The sequence below is a fragment of the Mytilus trossulus genome, chromosome 3 (genome assembly GCF_036588685.1).
Source record: "Mytilus trossulus isolate FHL-02 chromosome 3, PNRI_Mtr1.1.1.hap1, whole genome shotgun sequence".
NCBI lineage: Eukaryota > Metazoa > Mollusca > Bivalvia > Mytilida > Mytilidae > Mytilus > Mytilus trossulus.
The window spans coordinates 56,863,471-56,879,650 of NC_086375.1; the positions used below are offsets into that span (position 1 = coordinate 56,863,471).

Here is a 16,180-nt window from a genome sequence, read left to right on the forward strand (position 1 = left end):
TAATCATTGATATTTAGTATTTTTGGCATTAATATCCAGAATAGAATGTGGGACCCAGTTATTGAAGCAGTTGTTTCCTTTGTTACATTCTGCAAACTACACTTGAGTTCTTATTTTTTGTTCCAAAAGTTGTGTTTTGATTAAATTTTGTTTAAAGGAGCCATTTTATTAACTAATTATATCAGAAAGCTTTTGTGTCTCTAATTGAATTTCTTATTTTTAAGAAAAAAAATCTGATTACCTGAATCCTTCAATCTGACATTTTCTTTTTCAAATTGCTAAGACATATCTCACTCAGAGTGCTAATTTTTTCATAGTGCGATTCTTGATTCATTTAATCTTCGTTGTTTAAGCTGTCAAGGTTGTACTATATGCCACACTATATAAAATTTATACACTAAATATTTGATAATTTATGTTGATTACACACATTCAAAAAAAATATTCTTACAGAATTTACACATGTTACAGAGTCAAACTTTTATAAAACACTAAATTCAAATCAAACTCTATAATTTCAAAAAGTAGTTTTACATCTTTGACCCAATAACCATACATATCAGTTGACTTGCATTTTACCAATGACACTGCATTAGAGGGAAGCTAAAGCAGTATAGTTTAAAGATCTTATAAATAACAGATACCATTGGTACATTTCAGATATGACCCAAGGTAATTACTAGAGCTGAATAGATATTTTGCTAGTAGCATGTCAATCAAAAACTGTATTATGTTGGGGAAATATGTAATGAAAAAAAAATGAGTAAATATCCCAGTTTCACATGTAGAAAAACTCATATTGGTCTAGTGAGAGGGTAACAGTAAACTATTATGACAGATAAAATCAGGCATTATACATTTTGTAATCTGTGCAAGTTTTGTAGTGATAATGGTAATAGATTTTATAATTAAAAAACGAGCACAATGCATTTTTTCTTTCACTGGTATACACCTTATGTCTGCTCAATTACATATTTCCATCATAATATAGTAAGTTTGATCGTTTGAAAGTATAGTAAGAAAGAAAAATTGTGTTCCTTGAACAATTTTTTGTTGTTTGCATGTTATCAGTTCGATGCAGAACATCATAAACCAAATCAATTGGATTTTACTAATGTTAACAGCTTTCCATGATGAACATACAAATTAATTAGGCATGTTGAGTGATTTTTGCAAAATATGAGTATACTTACTTGTGACATACAAGTAAACATGCAGTAGCTTCATCAGTGTGAATTGATTTTCAGAATTTCTTCTATTTTCCGCTCAAAGTAAGTAAAACATTTCCACCAATCAGCAGATCTAAATTTAGACGCATACTCACATTATCTTCTGTTTCATTTATAACTGATTCACATTCTTTCAGCAAACACCATAAATTTCTTGCATGTAATAAGTTGCAGTATTTGCGGTAAATATTTTGAGTTTGTAGTCGAAAGTATATTTAGTTATGACGTGTAGTTGTTTCTTATTATTATGCTTTAGCTTTTTCTCTTGGTGGATATAATTATGTTGTTATATATACATTAGGTGTAATTTTATACTACCATTAAGTTTATATTCCTAGTTGTAGCTATTCTACTCTTAATATGAACTTATTTAAATCGAAAGTAACTGGGTCAATTACTGTATTTACTCACATATTTGTAAAGCAATGTAAATTGAAGTTGACCGAGAAAAGTTTTTCCATACCAAAAAGATTTTATTGTACAGTATTTCCAAACAAGTGAGCATCTTTGATATAAAGGTATTGATTGTTCAGAAATGTTTTAATGTAGACCCTGTAATTATTTTTTTCTAAAAAAAAAATAATGGCCATCAACATGATATTGATAACCATTTATTGCATTGACTAGACAGTCACAACAGCTATCATGCTGATGTCAAGGTTTAGAGAATAGACACATTATTGGTCCTAGCATTTTATAATGGAAAAGAACTGCTAAAGAAACAAGGATAAATGGTATGATTGAAAATGAGACAAATATCCTTATCACATTGAATTTCTCCTTTGAACTCTCATCCAAATATTTATTCACCTGACCTCTTGTGGGTTTATATTTCTGGTTCTTTACTTTTCTATGTTATGAGACTATAAATGTCCTAGCCTACTCTATTATTATTGGTTACTTTCAGATTCTGGTTGTCCCTTTTGTCATGTTCTTCAACTCTGTCTTTTTCATGTATATCATGTTACCATACATAACAAGCTTGTAAGAGAGTTTAATTAAAGAATATGTCTAAAAAAAAAATTATTTAGTATAGTAGTCTTTTAATAGATCTGTCCAGTAGCTACGAAAAGTTCAAATAGTAAATGCATTTATGTTTACGATTAGGCCAGGTATTCTTTTTGCATTATTCCTGTTTCCTCAGTACATTAGACAGTTTAACTGATATTTTTACACAACCCATTTTTTGTCTTACTTATGTCATTTTTTGGGGTTTCCCTAGTTGAAGGTCCATGATTTTTAGTATGCTGCTGTATAAGCCTTGCCACATCTTATATCTATGGATATTATTTTGCTCCTCCCCTCAGTCATGAACTATTAACCTTTAATGTTTTGCATAGTTTCAAAGTTTGTGATTAGATTAGTTTAAATGAACCACTTATGATAAGTAAATGTTATTTAGTATGCAGTTTTATAAGCATTCCCAAGTCTCTTTTCCACAGAGATCATATAGCCCTACCTGTCATCATGGTTCATCCACTTTAACTTTTGCTCACTACACAAATGAAAGTTTTAGTATAGGTCAGTTTAAAGGGAACCACTTATGTAAAGTCAATAGTATTTGGTATGCCGTTTTAAAATTATCGACATTTCTTATTTCCTTGGAGGTTATTGTGCCCTGTCCCTTTAGTCATGGTTCATTGACTTTGAAGGTTATGCATAGTTTCTATATTTAGATATTGCCATTTCACTTTCAACATTTGTGTTTTAGTATCAAAATTTTAAGAACCAAGACATATCTCATTGTTGTTGTGAAGATGCATGAAGAGTTAGTAGTCATTGTACATTTGTAGCATGTAAATATTGTCTGGGAAACTTCTTTGTAAAAGAGTGACTTTGTAAGTTAGCACTACTCCCACCTTGACACATTTCAGCTGAATGACATGAAAAAAGGACAGTAAAAAGTTTGAATTGCATAAGAATGATTCACAATCACATGGCATTTTATATATTTCCCACTCTTTTTTGAAATTATAAGTTTATAACTAGTAAAGCTAACATATTCAAAACCTCAATATGTAACATTTTTAAAGAGAAATTAAACAAATATATGTATAGTTCATATCACATGCTAATGTCTGTTTTAAGGTAGATTGGGGTCATCTAATATTTTGAATTGTAAAATAGTAGAAACAATCTGACTAGATTTTTAATGAAATATGCAAATTTTGAGACAGAAATGTAATTCAGTTGTTTTGATCTTTCATCTTAATCTTTTGACTAGAGCACATTCTAATAACTATCTTTGAATATTTTATTATAAAATTCTGTCTATTAGTTTTCTGCCTTTTCATACAAGTAATTTAACAATTTTGCTCAACCAGTTGCTTGAAAAGAATCCTCAAGACCTGTACATTTTATATTTTTTTCAAACAACATTTAACTACATTTTGGCAAAGTATTTAAAAAAAATTTGTGTTTAATTCAACACCCTTTTCCCCCATCTGCTCAAAATCAAAAGGTCTATGTTAGAAGATTACTTTTGTTCTTTTCTGTTGTTGAACTGCTGCAGTTTCTTTACAAAGTACTATGAATTGGTTTAACTTACCAAACATGCATATGATACATGTTATTGATGCTGAAGAAGAGTTATCCAAAACCAAAGAGAAGAAAAGTTCATGATTTCTTTTTAATATTTCAGTGTCTTTTCATTTTGAAATTGGCATTTGTTATTTGATTTATTTATTTTTACAGAAGTGCCTATTCCTCACTGAGTGGTACATCTATCAAGTCAGATTCTGAGGTAGGATATTTGCAATATCTTTTCAGATCATAAACATATTATCTATTTATTCACTTTGAAATATTCATCAGATAAAAGAACAACATTCAAATGTTCGTGTAGCTGTTTATATAAGTGATCAACATACTAGAATAGGCATACAAATGAACACAAAAAAATGCAGGACTATTAACAACAAAGTCTTAGGTAGAGGCTTTCATGTTTAGTTGTCGTCAAATACCGTAAACAATTAAAAATATTTCAGGGGTCAAATAAAAATAAAGATAATATATATGATACAGCAACCCAACAATATCTTAATATTTGTGTCAATCAGCCATGAGCAGGTAGTTATAACCTTTTATTTGAGGAAGAATCATTTTTATATAACCAATAAAGCTTATTAGGACCAATATGAAAAATTCTGATTTGAATTGTAGTATGCTGAATGTTATGCTCAGGCCATTCTAAGGACTAGACAGTATGAAAGGAAGTTAGGATCTGGCAGACGTGGCAGACGAAGAAGGAGAAAAGGTATTTACAGTTATTGATAGAAATTCATTTCTAGTTTGTGAAAATATTGGCTACCAAATTATGTTCATATTTTTTTTCTCAACTATAAGGCAGATAATAGATATAAGGAGAACCGTAAAGCTAGATTATCAAACCATAGTATAAACCTTGTACATTTATTTTGTTACATCTATATAGATAAATGTTAATATTTAGATAATGTGGGGAATCAACAATTTTAATATCTTTTTATATCTAGCGAGAAGGAGACCCAAATTAGCACAAGGCGTGGCTGAAGAAGACGGCGAAGAAGAGGGAGAAGATGAAAAAGATGAAAAGAAGTCAGATGAAGAAAATGATGTAAATGACAATGAACTTAAAGAGTCTGAATCAAAAGAAGAGGCCAAGAAAGAAAATGTAGTAGAAGTACAGGTAGAGAAATCAGTGTCAAAGTCCGATCAGAGTGATGTAGGTAAACCCCCTAAACCACCAACTACCAAAACAGCCGTCAATCAGGAAGTACAAATAGAAATACCTGTAGAAGAAGAACGACCTCCCACTCCACCTAGAGAACCTAGATATAATGTGGTAGAACTGCTACAGAAAGGCTGTACACTTAGGTAATGAAACAAATATGTCGAAGGATTTGAGGATAGGATATAATGTGTCTAGATAATACCTTAAAACTTTTCTAATGTAATAGTTGAATTACATCCTTAGACTTCCTCATTTATATAGAATACTACTGATCCATAGCTATTCCTTCAGAACCAGCTATTGCTGATTAGTAATTGATACCAGTAATTTTATGAAATAAGAAGTAGATTTTATTTGAGAGGCTGAATTGACATTAACCAAAATAACAGAATAACTGGTATCTGAGAAAACCCAACAAAATGGGGCTCCATTATGTTTTAATCTAATATCTGGTCAAAATTGAGCAATGTTACTTTAAGTGCAACCACAATTGTATGTATTTTTCAGATGCTCCACAGTCAGGTACAAAACAGCACTCTTTTATTAGAGATTGCAAGTGACACACAGTCTATATATTCAGGAGATTTCTCCCTTTTGTTCATTAAGCCTAATTGTATTTTCCTGAAAGCGACGCTTCATATCATATGCTTTTATACTATAAAAATAATTTACTTTTGTATCATCAGATTTTAAAATATAGGGCAATTTTGGCAATAAAGTGCATAATTCTCTTTTGTTTTTTGTTTTACATGCATTTGTTTAATTTATCTAGATGTTATTTTCCTTCTAAAAGATAATTTGTAAAAAAAAATCAAAACTGAGATTAAGATTATTGTATGTATACTCTCTTATCTGTGGACTCTCTTACTTTGTAATATACAATTATAGCACACTCTTATCTGTGCAGAAAATACTTTAGTCTAAACAGTGTAGAACAACTGAGCAAATTTAGAAAAGGCAATTTATTCTTTTCATAAGTATTTGAAAATATTTGTTTTCTGGCACAAAATATAGTGAGTCACTTGCATGATGAAGAGTAGTCTACATGTATTTTCTGTTTGCTGCACATTTCAAAGTGCTGGTAGATTATTTTTCAGTTGTTTTAAAAGTAAAAATACTGGTATCTAATTTATTATGATTTTTTTGTTGTTGTTATTGCATACTCTTGTATCACTCCATATTTAAAGAATTATACTATAGTTCACATATCAGTCAAAGCGCAGCAATAGCTTTTCCCCATGCTTGTGGAATTAAGTTTGTTTAAGTGTTATCTTACTTTCTAAAACCCAATACAAATATTGTGTTCTAATGCAGCTATGTTAGCAATTTTGCTATTATGACAGTTTTCCAAGAATAATTAATTATCAATCAACGACATTAGGCAAGATTCATATCGTGCCTGTCACGGAAACCAGCAAAGCTTCAGGATTATGCACTAGATTGATGATATTCTGTTAGAGCTAACAATGAGGTGGCCACATGAGGAGCAAAGAATTCAAATTCACAAATGGCATTATATGCATATGCTTTACCTGCAATTTGATATGTCCACCCAATATTACATACTTATGCTTCAAGCATTAGAGATATATGATCAAAGTTTATAAAACATTTTAAAAAATTGTTGTGCTGTAATTTTTTGCTTGATCCCATATTAACGAAAATAGGAAACATAAATGAGTTATTCAAGAGTCACCTGAGTAAAGAACAAATGAACAGTCTTAAAGAAGTTAATCCTGTTAGATTTGACAACTTTTATGATTTTTCTCTTATATATGAAAATAAGCGCATCTCTCTTATATCTTTAGTATATATGCATTATAATACACAAATATTACAGAACTTATAATATTAGTAATATGTTTTGTTGACCTTATATCTATGTTCTGCATTGTTCTTAGTTGAAATGTTCCTGTGTATGTTTTCAGTAAAGTACAAGCTAGGTCAGCCTTTGCCATGTATTTAGTGAGGGTACAACAAAGATTGGTGACAGAGGGAAGTCCATCCAGTCAGGATGATTCAGATGCTCTCAATGAACAGATGGTAAGATTATACTGGTAGAAAGGTATATTCATTAAAAAAAAAAATCAAATTCAAACACCATCAGAAGTCTTGAATGAAATTAATTCAATTTAAGAAATTGTATGAATCGGGTCAATCAATAAACCTTATTGCTATTTGTCCATTACTGGTTATTACACAGGTTCCCCATAAATTTTGATGTCATAAAACAAAATATATGACGCCACAATGGAAAAGTGATTGCTGTATTCGTCAAAAGTTCAAGCAGCCGGGATTAGCGATAAGGTGTATTACCAGGACATGCATGCAACAAATATGTACTGGCATTTGTTTCAAAATGTTATCTTCAATAAGGTTGTGTGGTGTTACACACTTAAAACTCAATCAGATAATAAGTATAGATTATTACATGGTATTTTTCATATCAAACCCTTTATCGGCCCACGGTTGTGATATCAGCCCAAGAGCCGCAGGCTCGAGGGCTGATATCATGAACGAGGGCCGATAAAGGGTATGATATGAAAAATGACAGGTAATTATCTTTTTATCATATTCTTCAGCAGAAGATATACAGACAAGAACTATTAAAATTTAATTTTCAGAAAATATTTACAGACAACCAAAACAAATTCTTTACTTTAATTGTTTTATTGATAAAAAAAAAAAAGCATTTTATTTGGTTTTTTTATGTTCTTCAATAATATTGTCACCTCATTTAAGTCTTTCAAAACAAGTTTAACTAAATTCATTTTTGTTCCTCAACTATTTTGGGAAAAGTCTTATCACTCAGTGCCGTTTTCCGCGTTCTGTTGTTTCAATCAAATTTCCGGAAATGCACGAAGTTGCATGTGATAAACGTCACGGAAATTAACAGAAAGGCATGTGATAACATTCCCGAAGCAGTCAATAAAGGTACCTTTATCATATACTTGTATAAAATATTGCTAAAATTTTACAGTTCAATATCATTTGAAAATATCAAAAGGCTATAAAAGGATTACTAGGTTTATTAACCAGATTCCTTAGAATTTCTATAGCTGCTGATAAAGGTACCTTCATTGACTGCTTCCGGGATGTTATCACATGCCTTTCCGTTAATTTCTGTGACGTTTATCACATGCAACTTCGTGCATTTCCGGAAATTTGTTTGAAAATGGCAAGTGATAAGACTTTTCACAGAATGGTTGAGGAGCAAAAATGAATTAAGTTTATTATGTTTTGAAAGACATAGATAAGGTGACAATAATATTGAAGAACATGATAATTGTTGTGACAAGATAAATAAAATGCTTGTTATATCAATAAAAACAATTAAAGTTCGATTTATTTTTGGTTGTCTGTAAATGTTATCTGAAAGTGCAAAGGCAAACAAAATTAAATTTTAATAGTTCTTGTATGTATTTCTTCTGCTGAAGAATATGATAAATAGATTATTACATGGCATTTTTCATATCAGACCCTTTATCGGCCCTCGTTCATGATATTAGCCCTCGAGCCTGGGGCTCGTGGGCTGATATCATTACCTTGGGCCGATAAAGGGTCTGATATGAAAAATGCCATGTAATAATCTATACATATATTATGTAAAGAAAGTTGAAAATTTTGAGATTAGCAGCTTTCTTCATCTCCATTTCTCCTGACAATAAGATATTTTCTCCGGCAAAATAAAAATATTTTTATTGTATGATTAGTTTCATTGATTCCTATTTGAGATTTAGTTTGAATATCCATTTTCCAACTTTGAGTTATGGATGCATTTAATATGGTATGATTGCCAATGAGACAACTGTGCACAAGAGACCAAAATGCCATTTACTCCTTATGAAAGTCAGTTCTACTCCATTAAATGCATCCATTACTCAAAGTTATGATTATTTAGCATCAACTTTCTGAAAATTGATATCTAAATCATGATTTAATGTTTTTTTTTACTGTTTATAAGGTTTCAATTATTTCAGTCATTGTATTTTGATAGCTATATGGTGACCTATAATTGTTAATGTTTGTGTCATTTTGGTCTTTTGTTGATAGTTGTCTCATTGGCAATCATACCACATCTTCTTTTTTATATATGACTGCATCCCCAGCCTTAAAACACAGCTTGAGAGTGGATTACTTTCATGTAATGTTTATGTAAACTGTGCATGTATGTCAACTTTATATTCATTTACAGGACCTTGTCTTAAGATTTTTAAAGAGAGCAGCAGTTAACTTGCAGCAGCCATTCAAAGTTGTAGTTCCAAGTAGAAAACTTCCACTAAATGACAGACGACGAATTCTAGCCAAACAGTTGGGAGATTTTGTTTACATTTACAACAAGGTTTGTTTACTTTACATTCCATTATTTTGCTCTTGTACTTAACTTGTACACATACATAAATCTATATTCAAGAAACACAATTAAAACTCTAATGTTAATTTTTTGTTGAAGTTGTGATAAGTTTCTATGATGAGACCTTCATGTTTTTCTCTTTATAAAGTAGTCTATGGAAAATATTCTTGAAAAGATAGTATAGAGTTTGGATTCATTGTTATTTGTGAGTTACCAATTTTCATGTATTTTCATGAGAATAAATCAGCACCAAATTTCATGGAGGCTTTTATGCAGACTTAGGCAAAACCAAGAAACCGAGTAATTCACAAAAAAACATGATGAATCTACTGTAGAATAAGTAGTAGTAGTTTTATTTTGAAAATTAGGCAAACTTTGAAATGTTTGAATGTCTCTAAATAGTGTTTCCTCATTACTGATCATACTATAATGTTCTTGCATGCTGGAGATATTAAGAACTAACATTCTGATCTGTCTAACAAAAGCTTGCCTAAATCATGTGCATGCATTAGGACTTTCTTGCATGATTTGTTCATTTATAAATAATTCCATATATGCTCTGTTGCTTTGTTGTATTGTGAAAAAATTAATACTTCTAGTAATAGATTTAAAGAAACAGAATTTATGTTAGACTTTGGTTTTATTTGAAGTTTCATATTTACAGTATTTCATTTGGAAAGTGTTTTCGGTGTTATGATAACATTTATAATTCAAAATTTAAAACTTTTACATGTTACTTAAAGAGCGCATGGTGATCCTTATGAATTTTCCAGATTTTTAGTTCAAACAATAATTTACGAGAATTCTACACCGAAATTTTTTTTTTTTAGTTTTAATCTGTAATTGAAAGTAAGTTTGAGTTGGGGTTAGTTAATCAACAGATAGTATTTTAATATGATACTGCATTTCATATTTCTATCAATTCTATATCCTTTATGCCTCCATTTGTAGGACAAAGTAATTTCCACTCAAAAATGATTCATATAAAGAATTCTGCTTGCTATGTATTTTTTTCCATTTTAGTAGAAATATATGGTCAACTTAAGACAACCTGTTATAATTATTGCCAGTTAACTAAAACTCAGTTTACTTGAGAGTACTGAAAGAAATTATATGCATGACTAGAAATAAAGTTTTATATTCAATATGAGTGGAAATTCTTTGTAGATACGACTTCAGAGGACCCATCTTCTATTTTCTATGTAGAAGTAGAGGCTTATAGCTTTGTACTATGCACACAACTTTTCCTATATTTCAGCTGGTCAGGCAAGCTCATCAGGTATGACATGGGTTATGGTTCTTGAACATATAACTGCTACTTCATAATGAGTGTACCCAATTTGTCTGTTATGAAAATATTTGCATGTTTGTAGTTTATCTAAAAAAAATAGTACTAAAACATTGTTTTCTTTTGCTGAAGGGATAGAAAAGTAAACTAAAATTACATTCAGACTAAGTTGAACTTTGAATTAGTTTTTGATAAGTTTGCACTGATAGATATTTAGCTTTAAATTATTGATATAACACTAAAATACTCTGATTATTTAACATGCAAAATATTTTTTTCTGTAACCTTGAATATATCATTTGCTGGCTTTTAGTTTCTGCTTGATGTTCATATTACATGTAGTTAGTGTAAGCTTATTTGTAGCGCTGTCTTAACATTTTGTATATTTGTCTTCCTAAATATTTTTTTTGTGATATTTCATTTTAGATGAGTTACTAATGTATTATGATTTAAGAATTTTCAAGTCAATTACAGGTTGCGTGTTGCACTGAATGCATGCATGAGAAAATATTTGATGTTTTTTACTCTTTTGGTCAAAGGCCAAATTAGTTATACCCCTCACCTGGCATACATCACCCAAGTTGGTTTTTGTTTAGAAATTCCAAAAGGTAACAGGAACATTTCTGAAAAGCCTTTCAAATTTGTTTCCCCCTCCCTTACCTTAACCTGCTAGCTAGCCTCTTGTTTAAAATAACTATTGAATCAGTTGGTACCAAACATTTTTTCTTTCCCTTATTCTGTTTCTGATTGGCTAAAAGTTAAGAACTTTTTCACAATAACCTTTTAGTGTCCTGTCTCATTCTGCATGTGCCTGTTCTACATCAAAAGCCGGTAATTCAGGGTTTTTCGTTGGTTGCTGTATATCATACTATTTGTTTTTAAAGCATTGTTTTATAAATAAAACCTGGTAGTTTGTTTTCTTGTTTGAATTGTTTTATGTGGATGCTAGTTAACATGGACTGGTAGAAATAAGGTACACAATAATGTTTGCTACTGTATTACACATGGTTATAGTTTATTTATTTATAAGCATAAATGTTAAAATCCATACCTTAAATTTATATGTATGATATTTGTCTAGTATATATTATATAAGGCTATCTTTAGAGATTTTATTTTCATTAGCAGATTGTGTTCACCTATTGTTTTAATCCAAGTTATATATTTACCTAAGTGAAACTGGTCTAACAATGCTTCTTGCATTGGAATTACAACTGTTTGAAAAAATAAAGGGGGGGGGGGGATAACTGGTTGTCAGTCAAAAAGAAAAACTGATAAAAAAAAAAGGGTACAGATAGTATTTGAGTTTATAGGTATTGAATTCAGCAAGTGGCTAAGTCTTATAGTTTTGTCACAAAACATATGTGTTCAAGTTGTAATATATATATAGAATAGTATGATGGTAATAAGTATATATGTTTGTTTTCAGGAGACAGAACAATTAAAGGTAAAGAGGCTGCAGGACAAAAAGGCGGGAAAAATAGCAGAAGCCTTTCCTAACCAGAAGGAAGTTCTATGTGAGAAGAAATTTGAAGAGTTTGTCAACACAGCTAGGTAAAATTAACTGTATCCTATCACTTTTACGACTTTGATATCTTATATTATCGCTATTTTGTGCATTTTTCCTTTGATCTTTTTTTGTGATAATTTTCATATCATGCTTCTCGCTTGATATGGAAAAATTATCACTAGAAACTAAGGAGGCCACGTGGGGTTGCTAACAGAATTGACATTGAAATTGACAACGTCGTCATAGGTAAAATAGCGATAAACAGATTATCATTGGTCATCTCAACTCTATTGCTTTTCTCACTTTTGCTGTACCAGCTCAAGCGAGAAAATCAATCTCGTTGAGATAATCAACAATAATCTATAAATATATGATGTTAAGCAACCAACTATTAAACAATCAATCTTACAATATTTTATACAAATGAACATTTAAGTAAATTTTACACTCCATTATCATGAATAGATAAAGGCAATATTAGTATAACACTGTTCAATTGTCATAAATCTATTTAAATGAAACAAGTCAGGCCTGTAGCCAGGAATTTCCAAGGGGGGATTCGTTGGACTCACAAACTCGACTTTAACAGTCACAATTCGAACAGAACATTGACTTTATCAGTGCTTATTTGCTTTCAAATCCTTGTCACAAACCAAAACTGAGGAAACACATCAACCATAAAAGAGGGAAAAACCTAAACAACAGAAACACAGAACTACTGTAAAAAAAACACCAAAAGTGTTGAAGACGGGCATTTTTGCAATGTCCTTAATATGTCTGTAAACACACAAATTATAAGAAGAAAAATATAAAATAAGAACAATTGATATTGCAGTGAAAGTGAATTAGAGGATGTTCTTACTACGTATACAAAGATAAACAAATCAGCCAGTATATTCTTAGGAGGCAATCCTAAGCATAGCAGTAGTGATACATCCAATCACTCCAAAGGAACGTCTGTATCCTCTACAACCGTGGGGGCAGCTAGAAATCCTCAGAATGAAGGATCTAGACAGGTCTTGTCAGGATGGGACGACATTCCTAAAGGTTTGTAATAGGAATTAGTGTTAGGTTAGGGAAATAAATCAAATGAATCAATTATAATTGTATTATCTCCTGTATAGATTTGTAATCAGCTTTTAGTATCGATAGTTAAAGATATGCTATTTTTGCATCTGCATGTATTCACATAAAGTAATGTTTTTTTCATGTTGATAAAAAAAAAAAAAAATGACTAAAATAAATTTTTGAAATAAACTGTTTGTCATTGTAAAGTATTTGGATTCAGTGATGTAATAGAAATTATATAATCTCAGAAAGATATTATATAGATATGTTGAATTTATCTTTCATAGGTTCATTTAAAAGGCAATAACTTTTTTTTTAAATGAAAAAACAACCAGAAAGTCTAAATGTGCGTTGTTTTACTCTCAACATATGACAAATTATATTCTGAAAAACCTATAGTATGATGAAATGCATTGACAGATTTTTATAAGATGGTCTTTGTAACATATTGAAAAGTAATGGTTATCAGTACATCCATAGGGCCAGAGAACACAGTTATTTCGTAGCCCATTTCTATTAGTCAATAAATTCAAATTAAAAAAATGGCACCTGCTCTCTCTCAAAAAGATTTTTACAGTGTAGTGTCTAGTATTAGGACAAATAATATCAAAATTTTAGAAACTTCTACCAGCTCTAACTCAAAATATTGACAATTCTGTGTGGGGTTTTAAAAAAATAGTTTGACAGACATACTAACTTTGAACTTTTTTAATTGGACTAAATCATTGAATATCAAGAAATAAATTGGGAAAGTGTATAAAAAAACGTGCAAGTAATACACTGTTCACACTAGGGACTATATTTGTAGACAATGAAAATCAAAGGAAGATAACTGTGTCTTTGGACCATAGTATTTTAATTCTTTTATACAATTTATTAAATATCAATTGCAAAGTCATTAAAAATATTGATTTGATAAGATTTGTTCCAAAAGTTTGGATCAGCCTTTGTATATACCTTGTTATAGATAGTACAAATATCACTTATCACCAAAGGCTCTGAACAATTATTGCTTCTATAGGACAATTTGATAAGAAGGGAATGTATATATATTTATCAATACTCACAGTTTACAAGAATAAGGAATATGTTTTGGAACTTAACATTTTTTTTTTTGAATATACGGTTTCATATATCAGCTTTCAGTTTTATAGTTCATGTTAAAAGATTGTATATAATAGTCAAACAAAATATATCATCTTCAGTAACAAGAAGTACACAAATGAATCTTGTGTCCTCAAAAAGTGTGTTCTTTAACACCTGTTAAAATATATTTTATAGTACACTGTGAAACATCTATGACCTTTCTTTTACATTTTGAATGATAACTCTCCTTGCTTACAGAGAAAAATTGACATTTGTTCCTCAAATAATTTTATGACAGAGGTTTGTTTTACAAATGGTGGTGGACAGGGAATTTTTTGTCACATGTTTCTTTGCATATTTTTTTATAAATAAATGTCACAGAAACTGTGAAAACTCTTTAAAAAAAAAAGCTGAAATCTGTAAAATTTATGATATTTTTTAAAATATTTTTATAAAAGTTTTGGAATAACTTTGTCATGTTTCTTAGGTTATTTGAGCTTTGAAATTACTTGTAAAATTAAGAGTATTAGACTATTAACAAAGGCAGAGTTTCATTTAAAACTTTTAATAGAAATGCTCCAGCAAATTTAACCTATTATGAAAATATCTGTAGAAACATTTGGATTTACATTGCTTGTCTAGCATTCTTCTGAAATATAAAGTCTAACTAATTAATGCTCATTAGTGTTAAATAGTACACAACTGTGCGACCAGACATTAGTAACTAGTGCTTTATCAATTCAATGTTAAATATAAACTGCAAAGCTTGATCATCCCAAAGACATACTAACAAATAAATCAACTACTAAACATGTTCATTTCTGTACCTGTAGTTAGTGGCACAGTGGCTTCCACATCCACCGGCGGCACAGCACCTACAACCAGTGAATCAAAATATGGTTCATCATTGTCTTTAGCATCAGAACAACCGCATCGGTATCAAACGCCCTCACAATCTTCCTTTGCTAATGCTGTACATTGTTATACTCAGAAACTGACTACAAATAGACCTAGATCAGCTTCTACTAGTGGCCAAAGACCAGGTACATTGAACAGTGTTACATTAGAGAGCAATAGTAGAAATAGTTATAGGTAGCTGCTGTTTTTATTGGCAGATTATCTGAAATTTAGAATAGAACATTATGTATCATTGTTTTATAGCTATTTATTTACTTTTGTTAAACTTGTCCTTACATCACAGAATTATAAATTTAACTACTCTGTTCTTTCTTTACTTTAGTTTGCAATTATATTTGATATTTTAAATTCTGAATTTTGAGCAGTCTAGAAGTTGTTTCATAATCTTTTATTGATGAAGCATAGATTGCTTTAGAATGACTCAAGTTTGTCAAGTAGTAAGAGAAATATATTATTATATGCTAAATATACATGTTTAAATATTGAAATTACTTTCATTCTTATCTTTCTTTGGCATCTGATCAAAAAGCAAGGATAACATATAGATGTATTAAATAGTGAATATATCTTAATGTTCATAAACATTTGAGTCAGTAGTCCAATATATTAAAGACATTAGCCAAACTTTCCTTTAATACACTGCTTCCTTCACAAGCATTTGGATAAGGATGCATTACTCATTGGGTTATGGATTATTTTTCTAGCATGTATAATCTCCACACCTGAAAAAACATTTTATACAATTGAAATATGATGTACCTATAATTTGTAGGATCTGGTGGAATGGGTGTCACAACTAGAGCCCATATGAGACCCATGTCAGCTGCTCATGCGAGACCAGTTTCTGCTTATGCCACAACAGATCCAACTGTAGGTAAGTCATCACAACTTATGTTAGCTGTTACTTTCATCTATCACATTCATTTTTAAACATATGGATCTTTGGAACCCTTTACAACTTTCTGTTAGGAGTTGTACTTGTAAAAAACCATAATATAGAGTTTTCATTCAATCA

The 16,180-nt window shown here is 30.3% G+C and overlaps 1 protein-coding gene across 24 annotated transcripts in view; it reads left to right on the plus strand.

Annotated features, from left to right (window-relative positions):
- The window catches only part of LOC134711926 (tubulin polyglutamylase TTLL5-like), a 52,834-nt gene that overhangs the window by 28,572 nt on the left and 8,082 nt on the right, over positions 1 to 16,180 (plus strand). For 22 of the 24 annotated variants that reach the window (XM_063572920.1, XM_063572926.1, XM_063572937.1 and 19 more), the window contains 11 exons: positions 1,248 to 1,271; positions 3,924 to 3,972; positions 4,392 to 4,485; positions 4,724 to 5,084; positions 6,870 to 6,984; positions 9,137 to 9,283; positions 10,554 to 10,574; positions 12,013 to 12,137; positions 12,929 to 13,140; positions 15,081 to 15,290; positions 15,938 to 16,039. In XM_063572920.1, the coding sequence (XP_063428990.1) occupies positions 1,248 to 1,271; positions 3,924 to 3,972; positions 4,392 to 4,485; positions 4,724 to 5,084; positions 6,870 to 6,984; positions 9,137 to 9,283; positions 10,554 to 10,574; positions 12,013 to 12,137; positions 12,929 to 13,140; positions 15,081 to 15,290; positions 15,938 to 16,039 (1,460 nt within the window). The remainder of the gene's footprint in view (positions 1 to 1,247; positions 1,272 to 3,923; positions 3,973 to 4,391; positions 4,486 to 4,723; positions 5,085 to 6,869; positions 6,985 to 9,136; positions 9,284 to 10,553; positions 10,575 to 12,012; positions 12,138 to 12,928; positions 13,141 to 15,080; positions 15,291 to 15,937; positions 16,040 to 16,180) is intronic. The other 2 variants (XM_063572922.1, XM_063572923.1) reach the window with 2 other exon arrangements.